At 41.1% G+C, this 20,290-nt stretch overlaps 1 protein-coding gene across 4 annotated transcripts in view; it reads right to left on the bottom strand.

Moving 5' to 3' along the window:
• LOC111154120 (lymphoid enhancer binding factor 1) overlaps positions 1–19,852 on the bottom strand; it is a 142,658-nt gene extending 122,806 nt beyond the window's left edge. For all 4 annotated transcript variants that reach the window (XM_022513536.1, XM_022513527.1, XM_022513543.1 and 1 more), the window contains exons 1-3: positions 19,099–19,852; positions 16,531–16,597; positions 14,990–15,123 (exon numbers count right to left, since the gene is read on the bottom strand). In XM_022513536.1, the coding sequence (XP_022369244.1) occupies positions 14,990–15,123; positions 16,531–16,597; positions 19,099–19,314 (417 nt within the window). In that variant the 5' untranslated portion in view covers positions 19,315–19,852. The remainder of the gene's footprint in view (positions 1–14,989; positions 15,124–16,530; positions 16,598–19,098) is intronic.
• Positions 19,853–20,290: the final 438 nt, after the last annotated feature.

The raw sequence follows: 20,290 nt of genomic DNA, 5'->3' as shown, positions 1-20,290 counted from the left end.
GAGCCCGATGCGGGACTTGATCCCAGGACCCTGAGATCATGACCTGAGCCGAAGGCAGAGGCTTAACCCACTGAGCCACCCAGGCGCCCTATGTGTGTATTTTTAACAGGGTTTCATTTTAGCATTGTTTAAAACAAAGAATACTTTAACATCCATAACTGAAGATATAATAAAAAAACTGAAATATCCTTATAACTGGATAGTATCCAATCATAACAACTGATACAAACCTATATTTATTCACATGAAAAGATGAGCACATGATTACAATAAAAAAAAATCTTATGAGCCCATTTATAAGAATTTTCTCCCCTAAATATTATTTATTGATTTATTTGTCAGAGAGAGACGGCAAGAGAGGGAACACAAACTGGGGAAGTGGGAGAGAGAGAAGCAGGCTTCCTGCTGAGCAGGGAGTCTGAGGCAGGGCTCGATCCCAGGACCCTGAGATCATAACCTGAGCTGAAGGAAGATGCCTAATGACTGAGCCACCCAAGTACCCAGGCACCCCTATATAAATGCTTATATTCTAAGTATAGATGTGGAAAAAAAATGAATATATGTGTGTGTGTGTACACATATAAAAATGAAACCATTATATCTGAATGATGGAAATACAGATATTTTTATTTTTTCTATTCTTTGATGAATTCCCACAATTTTTTAAAGAAAATATTACTTTTTAAAAAACAACCAAAAAATAAAAGACTTTTTTTTTGAGAGAAAGAAAATTACTCCTAATAATTATCTCTATAGTAAGAAAAGTTTCTTCACTTTTTAAAGGAAACCCACTGTTGCAACTTCTCAGGAATGATCATCATTCCAGTTAATTCTAAACTAATTTCTCTTAACCTAAGATCATGATATCACAAAAATCACCATTAACAGCCCCTAAAAATGAAGCACATACCACATTTTAATTGCTTATTGTGCAAAGAACATTTTGGCAGTAGATTTTTGCCTGTGAATGCTCAGTTCTTATGCAATAAAGAGGCAACATCATTTATCAAAGAGATTCCAAGAGTCACAAAACCTTTGGCCACCCAGCTATTGATTAATCTATTTAGTCCCTAAGACTTGGGGACACTGGGCCCTAGAAGTGAACAATAAGGATTCCCATAAAAATTAGACATTTATCAAAATGAGTCTGATACACCCAAAGAACAAATATTCCCAGGAATTTTCAAGAACACATTAAAGCAATCACATAGTTATGTGTTGAATGAAACAGAAGACAATTTCTAAGTATGCTGAGAACCATTATTTAAGCCACCACTAAAGCTGAACTGTTTCCATTGTTTAATAAAATGCACATAAAACAGACATTTTAATCCTCAAAGTAGTTTACTGACATTGACTAAGGATTCTTCTCAATACCTTTTCAAGAGAGGAACTAATTTATGGATTGGGTTCCAGCTCCTGAATCAGGGATACCTGGCTTTGAATCCAAGTTCTACCACTTACTAAGCCTTGGGAATATAGCAATCAAATAGCTTCTCTGTGCCCCAGTTTCTTTGTTGGAAACATGGAAAGAATAGTAATATTCACTTCAAGGATTTAATAAGAAAAATGCATGTAAATGCATTCATTAGATAATACATAAATACTAGTACATTGATACTGTAACTCTCGTTATCTCTAGGCAAAATACAGTTCTGTGTCTCATAATCATACAGAGGCTTCTGGTCAAAATCCAGGCAGCTTCAGAGTTAATGAAATGATTTTGTGAGGCACTGCTGATTTAAACCAATCATGGACCAAGGAGTGCTTGGGTGGCGCAGTGGGTTAAGCGTCCATCTCTAGATTTCAGCTTAGGTCATGATCTCGGGGTCCCGGATTCAAGCCCCACATCAGGCTCAGCACTTAGCTTGGAGTCTGTCTGAGATTCTCTCTCCCTCCCTCTCTGCTCCTCTCACTACTGCAAGCTCTCTTTCTGTCAAATAAATAAATCTTTAAAAAGAAATACCAAGCAATCAAGGACCAAAATGATGGCCGTAATATAAAATGTTTGGTTCCAGATATTGGTTAGTTTCTTTCCTTAGCATAAAAGAGAAATACAGGACGATCCTTTAGCCAAACTCATGAATGTCTGTCCTGAAACGTGCTCCTCTTTCTAAATTCACTATTTCCACTAATGCTGTCCCCTCATCTTTTACACATATCCCTCCCTGGGCATCTAACTGGTTTGCCTTTGAACTCCATAGTCCCCATTAGCACAACAGCTATTTCTACCAAACATAAAGAAATTTATAATTTCACATACTATCTCATTTATACTCACAAAACCTTTATAAGAACCAGCTACTTCTCACTGGTGAGAGGCTGACTGACTGCATGGTTACCTGGCATCTTCCGTGTGCCAGTGGCAGTGATGACAGTAAGACACTGAAGGTGCATAAGGCACCCGGCAGTAGGTCCTCAGTTATGGTACCAGTGCTTACTAGCTGTGTGCTTGGAACAAATGACCTATTTTATTTGACCTCCCACTTCTTGATCTGTTTTACAGTGGTCCTTAATCCTTTCTACGGCCTCTATGCCTCAGTTTCTCAATGCTCTTTATGCCCCAGTCTCATTTGTAAAATTGTGATATTAGGGATATTATCAGGTTATTCTGAGGGTGAAGTGAGCAAATACATACAAAGTACTCAGAACAGTTCCTATGTAGGATGTACTCAAAACTGATAGCTCATGCCTAGTCCATGAACTCCATGCTGAATGCTCAGATAATTTCTAAGTGCAATTTCAGCTTTGTGATATGTATGAACTTATTTTTTTTTAAGAGTTTCCATTTAAATATGGAATGACATCTGATATTATTGCTCGGTATTGGTTAAAATTAAAATTTTCTGAATTAATTCCGCCAACATCTGGGAAGTAGCCTGCTCTATGCCAGGGAGTATAACAGGTTCTGGGTAATAGAGACAAATAAAACATGCGCCCTATCCTGAAGGGACTAACAGCTTAGTGAGAAATACAGACACAGAGACAACCAACTACTTTAAGACATGGTAACAGTTAGGAAAGTCCTGTGAGAACCCTCAGGAGACAGCACTTAGTTTTATCTGGTGGTAGAATCAGGAGGGGCTTCAAGAAGGAGGTACCTTTTAGCCTGGACCTTTCAGGATGAACAAGATTGTGCTGGCAGGGAAGAGGGAGCAGGACATTTCAGGGAGGCCAAGGCAAGAAAGTGAAGATGGGGATTTGGGAAAGGGTTTAGGGTGCAGGTCTGGAAATGGAGCTGAACAGTAAGCTACAGGGAAAGGCAGTGAGGAGACAAGCCTTGAAAGGTAGATGGCTCCATACTGTGGAAAGCTTTGAAAAAAATGCTAAGGAATGTGGGTTTTACTCTGTAGCCAATGGAGCAGGGCACTCAAGAAGGAAACCTGAGCTGACTAGAAGTGAACTGAGTGCCAGGGGTCTCTGTACGACAGGGCTGGATAGGGCTGAGCGAAGAGAACGTGAGTTCTGGGGCTGACGTGCCCGGAGTGCTCTACTGCTCTCCTGGTTTGAGATCTGTGCAAGTCACTTAGGTATTCTGAAACCCAGTTAAATTATTAAGCATCTACAGGGTTAGTGTTTTTCCAAAATGTACTTATGGTAACAATCAATAAAGCAGCATGTTAAAAGTGGACACATGACCTGCTGCAGCTTCTGGTTCAGGACACCTGCAGAAGGGCCCAGGTATCCGCCTTTTTAATGAGAGCACTAATAATTCTGACGCAGTCAGTCCCTGTTCTAGAAACACCACCACAGAGTCCTGTACATTTTTGCAAATAGAACAGGTGGCAATCTATGTTATTGGTGAAGAAACCAAGGCCCAGAAAGAGTAAGTAACTGGCTGAGGAACACACAGTGAGTCAGTACAGAGCGCTGGGATCTAGACCTTTGGACTCCACCAGCAGCACTCTGCGGTGACTCCCATCACATGCATGTATGTATGTTACCATTACAGTCTCTGGCCCACAGTCTGATCAGTCTCTCAAGGATTATGACTAAGGGGATACCCACTCTGTCCTTCTTCCCTCCTTCCTAGCTCGGCCAATAAAGTAGGAACTTCTGGTCTCTGGGTAGCTGCTATTCTTCTCCTCTCCCCACTCTCCACAAGGGAGAGCCACCCATCTCCAGTGATTTGGAGAAGAAAATGAGCTAGGACAGACTGATTCTTTGTTCTCTCTTTGGGGGCTAGCTTGCCCAAGCATGGATTTGTTCTCCCCTCCAGTTCTACAGGAGGTGAGCTCTCTGCCTGTTGGGAAGTCTCTGGCTTAGTGATGTGTTCATTTTGGAGGAGTCAAAGGGAGTTCAAATTCATGTCATGGTTCAAGCCACATTCTCCAATCCAGCCTTAATAAAAAAACTGATAGTCTGCTCTCCAACTGTCTGACTTCTTCACTAGTACTGGACTGATTCTTGACCAGAGAGGCATGAAAATTATCAGCCTCAAAACACCAACCATAACCAAACTTGAACATAATCAAGTACATACTTTTAAACAATTGACTTTAAACAAATGCGTTTTTTTTTTTTAAGGTTAAATTGCAATGTTGGGTTAATCCCAACTTAAAAATAAGGTGCATTCACTATCTTTCACTCTGAAAATTCTACTAGCAATTTATTTCAAGCAAATAGAATCTGTGAAAGATTTAGTTAAATAGTATGGATTTCATCACAATGTTGCCCAAGACAGGGAAAAATGTGACTTCATCTGAATGTCTTCACTAAAATATTGATTACATAAATTAGGCAATAACTAAAAATGATGTTACAAAAGAATATCTTGGTGGGAAAAAAGCAAGTTATGTAATGGTATACTATGTTCCCATTGCTATGAATGTATAAAATACATACTTATGTATATTTCTGTACACGCATGGGAAGAGGCCTAAAAGGCTACATAGCTAGTTTTAGGAAGATCATCTCTAGCAGTTATTCCTCTTGCTTATATATCTGAGTTTTCTAATTTTTCTAGTAGCCATATATTACTTTTTTAAACAAAAGTATTCCATTTACACTAAAAATAGTTAAGCATTACTGAAATTTCCAACAAAATCATCAAAATAACAACTGTATTTCTGTTTTACATTTTAATCAATATTATGATTCATTTAATAAGTGTTTTATGTTCTGAATGGCAAATGTGGTTATTTTTAATGAAAATAAACATGCCTTATACCTTAAGGAAGGGCACTAACTCTGCAACTTATTAAACTGAGGCAGGTTACTGCTGTCCCCGAGGATGGCTCTGCTCTCCAACACGGGGACTATAAAACTCACCCACAGTTTTCAGTTAGGATTAAATTAAGGAACAGTATCTAGCTCAAAGTAGTAGTTTCTAAAAAAAGGTAGTTGTTTTCCCTTTCAAAAAACCAAAATCTTGAGTTTTAATGTATATACACAAATGAGCAAAGCCAATTCAAGCAATGTTTCAGAGACTTAATTCTTTTGCCAACCCTGCTAAGCTAGCTAACTGGCCAGCCCAATTACAGTAAACAGTAAACAATTTTCTACTTCAGTACTTTTAGGTTTATTCCAGACTTTTAAAAAATCTAATTGTTGAAGTCAAAGACAAAGTCTAACGCAATTAAGATTACAGTACCTTCTGCTTTTTTAAAAAAAATTTTTTAAAGGTTTTATTTATTCATTTGACAGAGGGAGAGAGATCACAAGTAGGCGGAGAGGCAGGCAGAGAGAGAGGGAGAAGCAGGCTCCCCGCAGAGCAGAGAGCCCGCCGCAGGGCTCAATCCCTCAACCCTCAACCCACTGAACCACCGAGGCGCCCCTAACAGTACCTTCTTCTTGATCCAAGTCATCTGAACCAGTGCATCAAGATGATATGTGATCATAATTATTATGAGATATAACACATACTGTTAAGAATGGAAGAATTCTTTGCCAAGAAAGCTGACTTCACGTTAAAATATATTTAGCATTCACCGGGTTTTATTGAAAGAAAAAGTAAAGTCTTGAAAGGATGGAAGCTGGAATTTTCCATAAGGCTAGGAAACCACTGATTTCTCCTTGCTGCTGGGCCAACATACCCCCTGGACCTGATCCTTGTAGGTGCCAGGAAAGCTGGAAAGATTTAACTTAGAAGAAAATTCAAGGGAGGGGGGAATACTTGCCTGTCATTCTCTACGTGCACATGACTCTTGGATCGCCTATCTATATAACTTCCGCAGTGGAGAGAAGAGACTTGGCTCCTAAAGGATTAAGGAGAAAAGTCTCCTAAACAAAAAAAAATATTCTTACCTCCAGCCAAGGAGGTCAGAGTTATCTGGCAATTTCATATCAAGTTTATTAGAATGACATGAGATTTTTCACAAATATGAGATTTAGAAATCTGTTCCTTCACACACCTCATTCCCTACGGTGCTAAAGAGAAAAATCAGGTCTCTCTCAACATGACTGGAGAGAAAAAGGAGCCTGAGAGAAGAAAGCCACCTCTATATAGGACATAATGACAATCCCCAAACCTATTTGTGCAAGTATTTTCTCAAGGTGATGTAAGGCCTTCACACAGCGTCCAAATTCCAGGTCAGCATGATGACACAGTAATACCCAAAGCCTTCTTCCCTTCCTCAGTAGCTTCCTGGGTACAGCCAAACACCTCTTGTGGCTACACAATTCCCACCAGGTGGGGGCCACACATTGGCTCACACCACCTGACACTTGTGCTTTGCTCCCTAAGAAAACGGAGTACTTTGACAGGCTCTGTGCCATCTGAATTTCGCATCAAACACATAAAGTATGCAAGCAAGCTATTAATAAGCCATCTTATAAATGAGGAAACAAAGGCTGATAAAAGCTAAACACCTCTCCACAGCTTTGAGGAAGAATGATGGACTTGGGACTAGCCCCCAGGTCTCTGACATCTCACCCAGAACCGCTCTTCTCCACAGGCTCCCCTTCACAGGGGACTGCCTCCCTCCTCCTGCCCAGGACTCAAGCACAGCGGACAACACAATTCATAGCACACCCTGGCCTAAAAAAGTCAGCGCTGATATTGCCACATCTATTTAGAAAGAAAAAACAGAAGTTTTTAGTACTTCAAGTGTTACTGGAAAAAAAAAAAAAAAAGTCCTTTCTAACTGGAAAAGAAAAAAATAAACTGAAAAGCATTAACCATATGATACTAAAACATAATTGAAAGTGGTTTTCTTTTTATTACTATTATATTTGCATCTCAAGCACCCTTGGGAAGAAAGTGTTTCTACCACCTCCTTTTCTTCAATTAGGTTTCTAGAACTAAGGAAAAAAGTACTTCTTACGACCTGTCCTCATATGAGGGTCCAGGCCCATTCTTTTTTCATTATTGCAGCAAGATCCTGGCTGACTGTTTTTACCTGTTACTTGGAAACTTAACAGTCTGTAAGGAACAACTTTGACTTGCTTGTTAAAGACTCTCATCTAATGTGTTCTCTCTTTTCACTGATGCAACAAACCAAAGAAAAAGTAAAATAATAAAATACTAAGGATTATTTAGCAGACACTGTCAGATTTTGGTTTTCACATAAGCATTTGGTTTGATAAAAACAGATCACATGGAAATATCCAAAAAACATACATGAAAAATTTCTAGTACATTTTTTACTCAGCAAATCTAATGAAGTGTCTATTCTGTGCTAGGAGGAAGGAAATTATCTTGTAATTCATCAGTAGTCCCTAATCAATGGACCACATGATCAACTATGACCAATAGTTGATAGGTTTTATTGTAAAATTTTTCAGGACTGAAAAAAAAAAGGACTTATAAGAGTATCTTAGTATGTCAGCACTTAAAAATTTGTTTTGGGGGGGACACTTGGATGGCTCAGTCACGTGAGCATTTGACTCTTGATCTCAGCTCAGATCTTGATCTCAGGGTCTTGAATTCAAGCCCTGTATAGTGTGGAGCCTACTTTTAAAAAGTTTTTGTTTTTGTTTTGGTAACTGCTTCATTCAAAAGTTGACAATAATAAAGGAAAATTAAAGCTACACTAGAGTCACTCCTCTTTTATTACAGAGCCTTTCCTTTACACCTCGTGCAACCTTTCTCTATGCTGAGGAAAAAAGCAAGAGCACTCTTTCTTAAAGTGAACAAAATAACATCAACAGCAAATTACTGTGATGAAGATCAAAACTTGATTCTGAAGAACTATCAAGTTTCATACAGAATTATTTGTGAGCATAACTAGAAACAGTGGCCAACAATCAAAAGCTTTTTTAGAGGTCTACTTACTCCTAGTTAGCTGCAAAAATAAAAGGCATTTCTAGCCTCTTTGTGATGTAACATCTCTTCCAGTCATATTTCTCCTAAGATGGGAAATATGGGACGGGTAAGCAAAATTCTTCTTTGCTCTGTAATAATGCCCTTGCAATATTCCCCACATGAATTCTCAACGAGCTTTGTGACTGATCTACATACAGGAAGCAGCTAATTTCAGCAGGTTTACAAAATTTAGCTAGAGTAGGTATTGTGTGTAAATGTGTCATTTCACAGAGATTTTAAAATCCCCTGAACATCCTGTTAAATACTCCGCAAATAGTGGCTACATTAGCGGATCTCCGGAATTAGCAATCCCTACTTCCAATTCATCCTCTCTCTACTCAACTCCCCACTCTCCCCTTTAGTGTATTTAATGACCCTACCTGTCTACCCCTATATCCCACCCAACCTTTGTGGTGGTTTCTCGGTTTTCTGGCTGTGCATCTCCAAATTTTGCAAAGATTGAATCATTTATATGCCTAAAATGATGTAAGAGCTTGTAGCAAAGTCTACAGGTCTTATACTGTGACTTAATTTGGTCATAATTAATAATGAAAAAGTAATCATGATCTGAAATATATTTTTTAAATTATTTAAACAAAGTCCAAAGTCTGTCTTTTCCAAATGACTAAGGAACTGTCAGAACAGTACAAAGCAGTACAAGCCTCTTGATTACTACAGTATTAGCTTTCTATAGTTTCTCTGAGTTTGGCATAACCACTTAAGTAATTACTTTATTTTATTTTATTTTTTTTAGTAGCCCAGGATTTGAACTCATGAATCTAAGATCAAGACCTGAGCTGAGATCAAGAGTAGGTCGCTTAATCAACTAAGCCACGCAGGTGCCCCCTAAGTAATAATTTTAAAGATACACAAGTTTTAAATGAGTATCTTCTTTTCAATAAACCTCACTCCCATGACAGTAGCACATGTAACGCTGAGGTCTACTTTTGCCTAGGAATAAAACATGTGCTTTTCTGCTAACCTATGGACAGTGCTGGCTTGTTTTCTCTTTAAATGCTGAGTCTCTCTTGAAATCAAAGGGAAACCAGTTTTATAAAATTCCAATCATGTCTATAATACATAAGTGAGGAACAAAGGAGTCAGACAGGAATGGAATGATCTGACTAAAGAAATGTCAGTCACATATAAACCAAAAATGGTTCTGCTTAAAGAACTAGCAGGATTAGTTAAACACAGATACAACAAAAAAAAAACAAGACTCAAAAGCTGGAAATTTTCCTCAACTGATATTATGAAAGAATACATGTGAGGCTACCAGTTCAAGTCCAGATGAACCCATTTGTGATGTTCTATCTCTGTCCTGTTGAATCACAGAAGTCTTTGACCACAGGAGAGACTAGATGAAAATAGTGGGGTTGATGAGAGCAAGGTCAGGACTTGTATGGGGCAGGGAGAGGGGTACTTCAAAAAGTAAGATTTTCTGCAGGTTGGCTCAATGGTCTTGTTTCCATGAAATTGGGTTATTCTCATGTTTTTATGAATGAACAAGAAATTTCTAGAGTCATTTCAAAAAAAAAAAAAATAGCTAAATAATGATAATTTGGCAGCACAAGTTATGCAAGTAGAGTATTAGCTCCTGAAAGGTCATATGCAGGTAGTGTGGTTCCCTGGGACACACGAGTAATCAAACCATTTGGTCATGAGATATCTAAGATATATGAAGTTGGGGGAGAAGGGGTGGCAAGAGCTTCCAATTATTCTGACTGAGATCCTTCCCAGTTTTATAGCAGCACAATTAAAAATGAATCAAACAGAAGAGTTTGAGGGCCCTGAGGAATTTCCCCACACATCTCCTGATATTCACATTCAAATGTGAGATAATACGTACTTTCTAATATTTAGCTTATCCCACACTTGGGGTAAAGAGGAAAATTTAATACACTTAGCTTCAGGAAGTATACAACTTAGAAAATTTAAAATAATTTATCACTAAGTCAAATTAAGTACCTTTTTGCAGTAAGGTGAACACACTCCATCTGAAAAATCTTGCTCAAAATATAGGCCATAGTCTCCCTCTACTCTTGAATTGTTTCTGTATTTTCAAAGCTATGCAGCAATGGGATGGACGGTGGTATAAAAATAAGCTTACTGATAAGCGTAAGCGTACTTAGTTTCTATTTCGAGATGTGACAATGACAAAAATCAAATTTAAGCTCTTTGTAAGCAAATACAAACATGGGGGTAGGTTCAGACAAAGTCATAACAGGTACAGTTCTGTTCGTCAGAAATCAAAATGATGATTCCCTTAAGGTAAAAAACTATACAGTAGAACTGAGATGCTCAAAATAATGAAAGAAAGATCCCCTGAAACATCTTAAGAGCAATGTTTACTAAAAATAAGGGAAAAAGGAAAGATGAAATACAAGAATCTTCCTTTCCCACCTAAAAACCCATCCTCAGAAAGAGCACAAAGAAACAAACACAATGAAGTCAGCAGCAGGGTGCTGACCAGGTGTTACTGCGGTCGCGGTGACCCAGCTACGACGTTTGCTGTAGCTTCCGGCATGGAGGCTGCTGCTTTGCCCTCCCTGAGCATCGGAAGAGAAATGACATGTTTCTCTTCAGAGGTGTTAAAAACTCGGGTTGCCTGAAGGACAGATGTAAGTTTGACACCTAAGATTAATAACCACAGCGCATTAGGCCAGTGGGAACTTTCACTATGTTGAAGCCAGACAAACTTCCTGCTCATACGGTATTCAGGCACCCAAGTGCCAGGACCCAGGGGAGGTAACAAACTATTTTTTTCTCTTCATACTTTACCATTGGCCCACAGGGACTGCCATAAATAAGACTTACAGAAAGAAAGGCTTGGGAGTATGCTTTTAATAAATTCTCTGGGGTCCTTGCTCTGAAATATTTAACAATCTTCGGCATCTTCTTACTCTCTATGAAAACTACCAACTCAAGCCAAGGTTCACTGCGCTTTAGGAACTGACACCAAATGTGTTATGATTATAGGTGCTTTCTTCTTAGGCCTGCTTTATCTGAACTAAGAATTCTTATTTAAAATTCTGTGAGACCCTCAAAAGATTTCTGGCATAAACACACCTCTAAGAATTCCAGTTCTGAAGGATGTAATTAGCCAACAAAAATTTCCCTTCAGAAGGAAAAAAAGCTGGACTGGCAAAGGTGTTTCAGGTTCTCTTGAGTAGATAATACTGTACTTAGGTTACAGGTAAAAGCTGGGCAAGCATACCTAAGTCAGTGTCTGTCTAAAGCAGAGCAAAAGCATATAGAATCGTTAAAGTGAGCTACCAACAGAAACATTTCTGTGCATGCCAACTGGCCCTAGCTGCATATAGCTGAATTTATATACAGTTACATACAAATGGAAGATTCTTTGTGAGGAAGGGGGCGGTGAGGCCCCTCCCCCACCCCAGATGTTTTTCTAGTTCTAACACCTGCAGGCGGCAGATGCAGTAAACAAGCAGTTGTTTGTAATGCAAATTTAAGTAGCAAGGATTCCTCCTGGCTGCTCCCACCTTAAGCTCAAACACAAATGGTCACACAGCTCCGGACACCCTAAAGGAAAACTTATCACTGAGGATGTCAGTTACACAAACACTAAGTCCTGCTAAGGACAGAGTTAAAGAGCAAGAAGGCACAAGCGTGGTTAGTAAGTGTGAATAAGAGAGGCTGCCTTCGGGTTAAAGTGTTGGATCTCAGACACATTAAAAACAGCTGTTGGGTATTAAAAACCAAAGACTGCCACTCACTTCGGTTGGACCCTTAAAAAGAAAAATGGACATAACCTTGTGGTTAAAAACTGAAAAGCTTCCGTAATTGTGCAAATGCAGAATATCACAAGAAAATGTGCCTAAAATAAATATGTCCTGAAATGTAACAGAATAAACCAAAGCAGCAGATAACAGGGTAAGGTAACTGCTTCCTGACCACACCCCTTTCCTCCACTCTACACCCACCAACATTTATTCTGGCCACAAATCTTTCCTAAACAATGAATGACTGTTCAATTCACCAACCTCAAAATTTTAATATATGTACTAACAATAAATACCTTCTATCAGAATTTCAAAATGGTTAGTACTGGGGGAGGGAGGAGGTGGCTGGAGAGACCTAAAGCAGAAAATGCTGATTTTAAAGAAGAGATGCTTAATTTTCAAGATGCTTAGGGATAATATATAAATACCAGTAGATTTTTATTACATTGACTTTTAATAAATTATTGCTTTGAAAGGAGAAGTGGCTGAACTAAGGAATAAGTTATTAAGTATTAACTGTGTTTATAGCTGAAAAGTGTTTAAGATTGTTTTAGGGGTGGGCGCCTGGGTAGCTCAGTTGGTTAAGCAAGGGCCTTCCGCTCAGGTCATGATCCCAGAGTCCCGCATGGGGCTCCCAGCTCCATGGGGAGTCTGCTTCTCCCTCTGACCTTCTCCCCTCTCAGGCTCTCTTTCACCCTCTCTCCCTCAAATAAATAAATAAAAATCTTGGGGGGTAAAAAAAAAAAGATCGTTTTAGGGGTTATTTTGCTATTGTTACCAAGTCAGAGACTATAATTTAGATTTGTCAGAAATATTATTTGTCGTTCTCAAAAGTCTTTCAACAGAAATCTTCAATTATTCCTTACCTAAAACATATTTTCCTCCTCACCACTAAGAAAAAACAACAACAACAAAATAGCCCAACTATAAAAGTATCTGATATGTTTGCATATTTAGTTTAACAAATATAAAAATCTATAAATTTTAAAACTCAGAAGCATTTATTTGGGGGTGGTCCCTAAATATTAAACTGTTTTTGCTTTTTATTTGGGGGTGGTCCCTAAATATTAAACTGTTTTTGCTTTGATTAGTTAATTACTTTTTAGGCAGGAGATTCATATGCACCACACATATATCTCTATCATTAAATATCTGAAAAGCCTTTTAAAATAAAACGTGAAAATGGTATTTCCTATCACAACTGTGGTAAGATCTCCAAGATCACCATTTTAACTACTATATGAAAATCAGAACTCATTCCCTCCTTGAAAGTTCAAATATTGTTTTGAAATTTATGGGAAAATAATTACAGGAACTTCTAAATCATAGTGCTCACACAAAGTGGTTGTATTTCCCGTGCCTATCATTCTAACTGAAGACTACAAATAAACACACAAATACTCTTGTTCATAATTGAGTCCTCTCTGCTACTCTGGTGAATCTTTTAGATCCCAGATTCTGTTCACTGAGGTATTAACGCAGTACTTTCCCCAGATGTTTGTGACCTTTTTTTTTTTTTCTACTTAGCATAAGCACTGGGCTAATAAGGCAAAGACCATAGGTTCCATTTTCACAATCCTGGATTTGTCTCCCTAAGGGGTCAGCCAGACTGAAACCCTAATCCCCAAGACCCTGCAGACATACATGTTCTTCAGTGGGGGTTAGGTGGTAGAGGGAGAAAAAGGCTGAAACAGGGTTAAATATATTGATGGATCAGTAAAAATCCATCACTACCACAGGAGGGATGACTGTCAGAGAGAACTTTATCACTAGTACATTTCACATTCACATACTACATAAGTTACCCTTTAGACGTCTTCCTACTATATAAATGATATTTCCACTTCCCAACAAAAGAGAAATATCATCAAATAATATATCTGAAATTCTTCAGAGTGCTAAACATTTGAATGATGCAGTTATGTTGCCACCGCATTTTTAGAACTTTAAAAGTTAACTGAGCTATGAAATAAAAAGAACAATTTTCATTAAGGTTATCTTCAAGTGATATTTTCTCAACAATTGACAATAAAGTAAAAACAACTCATCCCCACCTCCCCTCAACTGATTTTTTTAAATCTTTTTTTTTTAAGATTTTATTTATTTATTTGACAGACCGAGATCCCAAGTAGGCAGAGAGGCAGGCAGAGAGTGAGAAAGGGGGGAAGCAGGCTCCCTGCTGAGCAGAGAGCCCGATGCGGGGCTCCATCCCAGGACCCAGAGATCATGACCTGAGCCCAAGGCAGAGGCTTAACCCACTGAGCCACCCAGGCGCCTGCCCTCAACTGATTTTTTAATAAGATTTATTTATTTGTGAGAGAGTCAGAGAGAGAGAGAAAGCAGGGGGAGAGACAGAGGGAAAGGGAGAGAGAGAGTCCCAAGCAGATTCCGTACTAAGCTTAGAGTCCTGACTTGGGGCTCCATCTCAGACCCTGAGATCATGACCTGAACTGAAACCAACACTCAGTCTCTTAACTGACTGAGCCACCCAGGCGCTGCCCGGCCCCCAGCAACTGATTTTCAAAAAACATCATGTAATACAATAAAACAAGACAGAGTCTTAAAAGCTGAAGTAACATTCTAAATTCAGGCCCAGATGAGGTCAAGTAGTTCTGATTCTAGATAACTTGTGAGCAGTGAAAGCTATATAGTGCTTAGGTAACTGAAAAATTAAATCAATTTTTTCCTCTCATCAGCATCAACAGCACAATACTCATAAGAGGATAAATTTGTTGATTTAACTTCACTTGATTTCATGATAACTGGCAATCTGTTATTTATTTATATTAACCAATAAGCCAAAAGCTAAGTCCCAAGTGTAAGACATCAAAGGTAGCACTCTTTTAAGGCAGCCATTCCTCACAGCAGGTCTTGTTTAGTAATGACTGGTCACATATAATGAAACTATTTCCGATGTGTTTTAAAAAACAACTATTTTGCGAAAATACAAATTAACTTGCATTTCTGAAAATAATTTGCCAACCATCAGTGTGTTACTCACTGTTCTTGGGATGGGTGGAGAAAGAGATCCATTTGACATGTATGGGTCATTATTCATATTTGGCATCATTATGTACCCGGAATAACTTGAGTAGGAGGGTCCCTTATTGTAGAGACCTCCATCTGGATGCTTTCCTGGGAGAATCCAAATAACAATCAATGATGCATTGAGTTCCTTTTTATATCACCGTATTTTTCATCTGAAAATCTAATCAGACCTTACATAAAAGATTTGTTTACAAAATACTGTAACTGAATTATTATGCTCTATTTTAGATTGACAGTATTTATTCTCTTAAATGGCTTAGCGTGAAACACATGTTTTAAAAACATGTGGTTCAATTTACTTCCACTACTGACTAGGGTTTTTACAAAAATAAGTGTTATTCATCTAATTTAATTTGTTCTAAAACTAACAAACTGGACCAAGAAATACAGACACATGAAAGAACACACATGAACTTAAAGCCGTATTATAAACATATTAGGCCATCTAGCTATACACACACACATAAGTACTTACACACCAGAAGTTATGCTCCACCTTATCAGCAAACTCAAAAATTCTACCTGTGTTTCTAGATTTTACTGAGGGAAAGGGTTGTATCTAGTATATATGGGCAACTACCCAAATTTATGAAGGATTAACTCCAGGAGACTTAATTTTATATTCTACACCATTCTGCCAAAGAAATCTGTGTGTTTAATATGTACCTTTCTTCTCTTTAATCTGTATAACTACTTTGTAGCTCAGAAGGAAATCTGATATTATAGTTCCCTTCCCTTCTTCTCCTGGCTGACATATTGTACATATCAACACTTCATTCTGGTCAAGCCAATTATAAGTAAAGAGAACAGAAATGCAGACTCCTTGACAAGAAAACCCTACAGATTATTTGATTATTTTACAGTCACAGAGAGTTCTAGTTCAATCTAAAAAAATATATGCAATTTTTAAAGTTTTGAGCAAGAATTAGGTATGGGGACAAAGTCTGTCATTTTCCATGTGCAAAATTCCTATTTTAAGAATAAAGTTTTATATTTTTACAAATTAGATTTACTGAGTCATATTTAGTCTGTGCATTCACTCCCTGCCTTCTCACTACAATAAGAAACAGCAATTTAACAAATGAAAATCCACTTAAAACTATTCTGTTGGAAAATAAATTGGTGTAGACTGTCATTCTGGAACAACGCAGAAAAAAAATACTAAAGGTCTAAGCCAACATGAACTTGGGTTAAAATAAGGAAAAGAGGAAAACTTATTATAGACATTTCCTCTTCCACATAAAATCTGGAAGCCAACTAAAATCCAAAGGCCCCTAACTCATTCAAAGACAGTTTTTAAATCATGTAAATATACATGAGAAATAGGCAGTAAGTTTCCTAGGTCTTCTTTCCCATTTTGTTAAAATAGGGGGGACACTCTTATCACATCTGGTCCCCATTTCTTGGACTCAAATAAAAACCACAAATATACCTATAGTCACAAATTGCACATATTAAGCGACAAACTTGGGAGAAGTTGAATTATTGTCTTACCGTCATCAGGGTGTTCTCTGGCCTTGTCGTGGTAGGACTCCTGAGAGGTTTGCGCTTGTCTGGCCACCTAACAGCAAGAATCCCCATCCCCGAAAGAAAGAAAATCAACTTTGAGTTTGTGACTAAGTGTGTGTCCACTGGTGGAGGACCAGCTGCAACTCAATTTACCTATTTTATCAATCTAAGAGGGGTAGGCTAGGGTTGAGAACCTGGAAATCTTTTGCTTTTTCTTTTCAACACATATTTTTGAGTGATTATTATGTACCCAGGACTAGGAAGCGTAAAGAATAATAATAACAAAACCAGTAACAGTACAGTAAATTTGAGAAAGATCCACATGCTGCTCTGAGTGCTGGTTGCTACAATGTATCAAGGCTACTTCTGTACCTAGTATGATAGGAGTTTGATTTAATGAGGTTCATCATTTTGCTAGCTTCTTTAAACCACTGTTCATGGTCAATCAGAGCTGATTAAAGTCGGGAAGAAATATCACTTTGCAACTATAAAGACATTTTAAATAAAAAACTAGGCACTCACATTTAGGGGTCTCAAGGCAACTGTCCCAAGCCAGTCCCAGCAGGAGACCCCCTCTTTATAACCTACCATGGCTGGCTAAGCCCAAAATGACCAAAAAAAAAAAAAAAAGAAAAGAACTATTTTGTGGTTAAAGGGAGGAAAATTTGAGAGTTGGGTTATAAACATCTAAAAGGTAGCCCAGCTAATATCAGTTCTGGTAACCACCATCTACCCAGATTCAACCACGTGCAAATCAGTGGTATTACCCATTCACTATCTTCCCTGGTCTGCCCCATGCCCACTTACACCTCGGCAAAGATTCACAAAGCCCTAATCCCTTGGTTCTATGCTTCAAGCTGCAGGACCCTTCTTCCAGAGCAAAAACGGAAAATGTGAAGTAGGTGGCAAATTTATTTATGGACTAAGGAAGGACAAGCAAAATGAGCAGAAAGAACAAGAGACTGCTCTGCAAATTTAAGAGTTTGGCCCCTAAGTGTTTTGGATGTTACTCCGGTTCCTTGGACATATGTCCTCCAGGTAACCTCCTCCCCCCAATACATATTCACAAACCTTTCAAGTGAGGTGGGTGCACCCTTGCCCCCCCCAACCCTGGCCCCCTTCAAATTGGCAGGTTGGGATGAAAGATTCAGGGATAACAGCCGTGTGTATCTCCTTAGAACCCAGGCCCCCAGCCTTCCAAATGCGTACTCACCCCGGCCATTGGTACAAAGAAGGTAACTCTGAGGTGTTCTTAAACATGTTGTTTAAAACCCAAAATGTCCCCGCCCCCAAAACCACACGCTTTCTTTTTGGGGGCAGAAGGATGCCATTTAAGGGAAAAGGGTATACCCTCCAAGTTTCTTTGGAGGGAAAAAGCGTTGGTGAAATTGTTTGAATGTCAGGACTTTTCTACCGGATTTCCTCCAAAGCGCTTCCCAGTTGTTAAACGAGGGTGGCCAGTGGAGTGTCGGGTATCAGGGTCCATCCGCCCACCCCACCCCACCCCACCCCACCCCCCTTTCTGAAACTCTCCACCGCCTGAAATAGCCCTTCCGCGCGGTCCTGCTTGCGGCTTTCTCTAGCAGGCACGCACGTGTCTCTATTTACTCTACTTGGGTTACCTGCGCTATCGCCCGCAGCGGGCCAGGAGATCAGATAAAGGCGCTTTCCACCCGCCCCTGAGTGGGTGCCCTGGCTTCCGCCACATCTCGACTCTGACTCGCCTTTCTTCTACAAAGATTTAAGGCCTGATCCGGGCCCACACTTACCCCAAATATAAGCGCTTTTTTACTTTGCCGGGTTTGGAGAAAACTAGCGTTGCTGGCGGTACGGGGAGCTCCCCCCTACCACCACGCCCGGGGGGAAGGGTGGCTCGGCTCGGTGAGCCCACGGCTCCCAGAAGCCGGCCGGGGCGCTGGAACCCGGCAGCTGCAGAGACACAGGCGCGCGCCCCCTGGGCCAGCCGGCTTCTCGCTATCCCCGCTCCGCTGCAGTTGGGACTGCCCCGGCCCATGCTCGCCTCCCCTTCTTCTCAGCCAGCGGCTCTGCTCATCTCTACCTAAGTCTCTGGTGGTTTAACGCACTTTTGCAGAGACATCTACCGCGAGAGATAGCGGGTGCACTTTGTTTTCCGTTCCACGGAAGAACTTCTCAGTGTTGGTTCAGACATCCTGGCTTTAATGCGTCGCACCCTCTCAACCCCACTAAAAAGTCCGCAGGCGAAACGTTATGGGTTAAGGGTAACTTCTTCGACCCACAAACAATTTAGTCATCGAACCTCAGAACTGATCCACTCGGAATAACCTTCCCTGCACACTCCACCTCCCACCGACACCAATACACGCGCCAGGACACACACACACGCACACGCAGGCACACACAGGAAGAATGTTGACCAGGGGCCCATCCAACCCTCCCACCCCACCCCCACCCCAGCAAACGAGGGACCTCCTCGGGACCCGTCAGTCGAGGCTCTCCGGCGCCTTCCCTCCTTCTCTGCTCTTCCCCGGGACCCGCCACGCCTCTCGGACCTCCGGGCAGCGGCCCGCTTACCTCGTGTCCGTTGCTGGCCGGGATGATTTCAGACTCGTTAACCAAGGAGGACTTGATGTCGGCTAAGTCGCCTTCCTCTTCGGGGTGACTGATTTCTGCGAAGATTTTCTCCTTCTGAGGATCGCCCTCATCTTTGAAGGGGATCATCTCGTCGGTAGCGCAGAGTTCCGGGTCTCCCCCGCCGCCGCCGCCGCCGGCCCCGGAGAGTTGGGGCATCCCGACCACTCTATAATCTCCGCTCCGCTGGAGGAGCACCCGAGGCGACAGCAGGAAAGACAGGGGGTCAACGACAGAGGGAGGAGGAAAAGGAGAACTGGAAGGATGCGTGAGGAAGAAGAGTAGGCGGAAACCGGGCCGGCGGCCCGCGGCCCGAGCAGCTGCGGCGGTGCCCGAGCCCCGGCAGCCGCCCGCGCGTTCCCGCTCCGCGGAGATCGGCGCCGGCGCCCGCCCTCGAGGCCGAAGGGCACCGGGCTGCTAAGGCCGCCGCAGCCGGCGCCTCTGGGGGCGTATGAGCGGCGTGGCGCGCGCTAGGCTAGGCTGCCCCGGCGGCCACCCCACGCCCCCACCGTCTCCAGGGTCTGCGCACGGAGGACGCCGGTTCCGTAGGAGGCAAGACTCTCCCAAGTGCAGAGGAGGGTCCGTCGGCGCGTCTCTACGCAAACCTCTCCACCCTAGCTTGCCTGGTGGCCGATTTGGGAGTTTGTTTTCCGAGAAAGGAAGCAAGCTGGGCAAAAAGGCTCCGTTTGCCCCAGCAGAGAAGGTGCAAGGAGAATCAGAAAATAACGAAATGTCCACTTCCTGGAGGGTTAAAAAAAAAAAAAAATTTAAAGAGCCACCCGGGTTGAGATGTCCGTTTTAGAGCTTCTCATTTCCTTCCCTTCCGCTTCAGTTTTCCTTCTCCAGGCGCATTTAATCTGCTGGAGGAGGAGAAGGTGGGGGAGGTGGAGGAGGGAAGAGAAAGAGAAGTTTGCCAAGAATAAAGTTTGTGCCGGCGAGCGCTGGGAATCGGCAGTGGAGGGTACGGCGGGGTGTCGGGGAGTCACAGCTGGGGCCTCGGACCCAAATGCTTCTGAGGGGAGCTCGAGCCGATACACACACACAGCCCGACCCCTCTTTGTTCCCGGCTCGAGTTTCTCAGCCTGGCGCTCTTGCTCGCCGCTCTCCACGCCTTCGCCGGGCCGCTCTGTCAAAG

This window comes from Enhydra lutris, unplaced genomic scaffold (assembly GCF_002288905.1).
Source record: "Enhydra lutris kenyoni isolate GAN:26980312 unplaced genomic scaffold, ASM228890v2 scaffoldscaffold3, whole genome shotgun sequence".
Lineage (NCBI taxonomy): Eukaryota > Metazoa > Chordata > Mammalia > Carnivora > Mustelidae > Enhydra > Enhydra lutris.
Note: the sequence above shows the minus strand (reverse complement) of the source record. Positions and strands in the feature narration are given on the sequence as shown.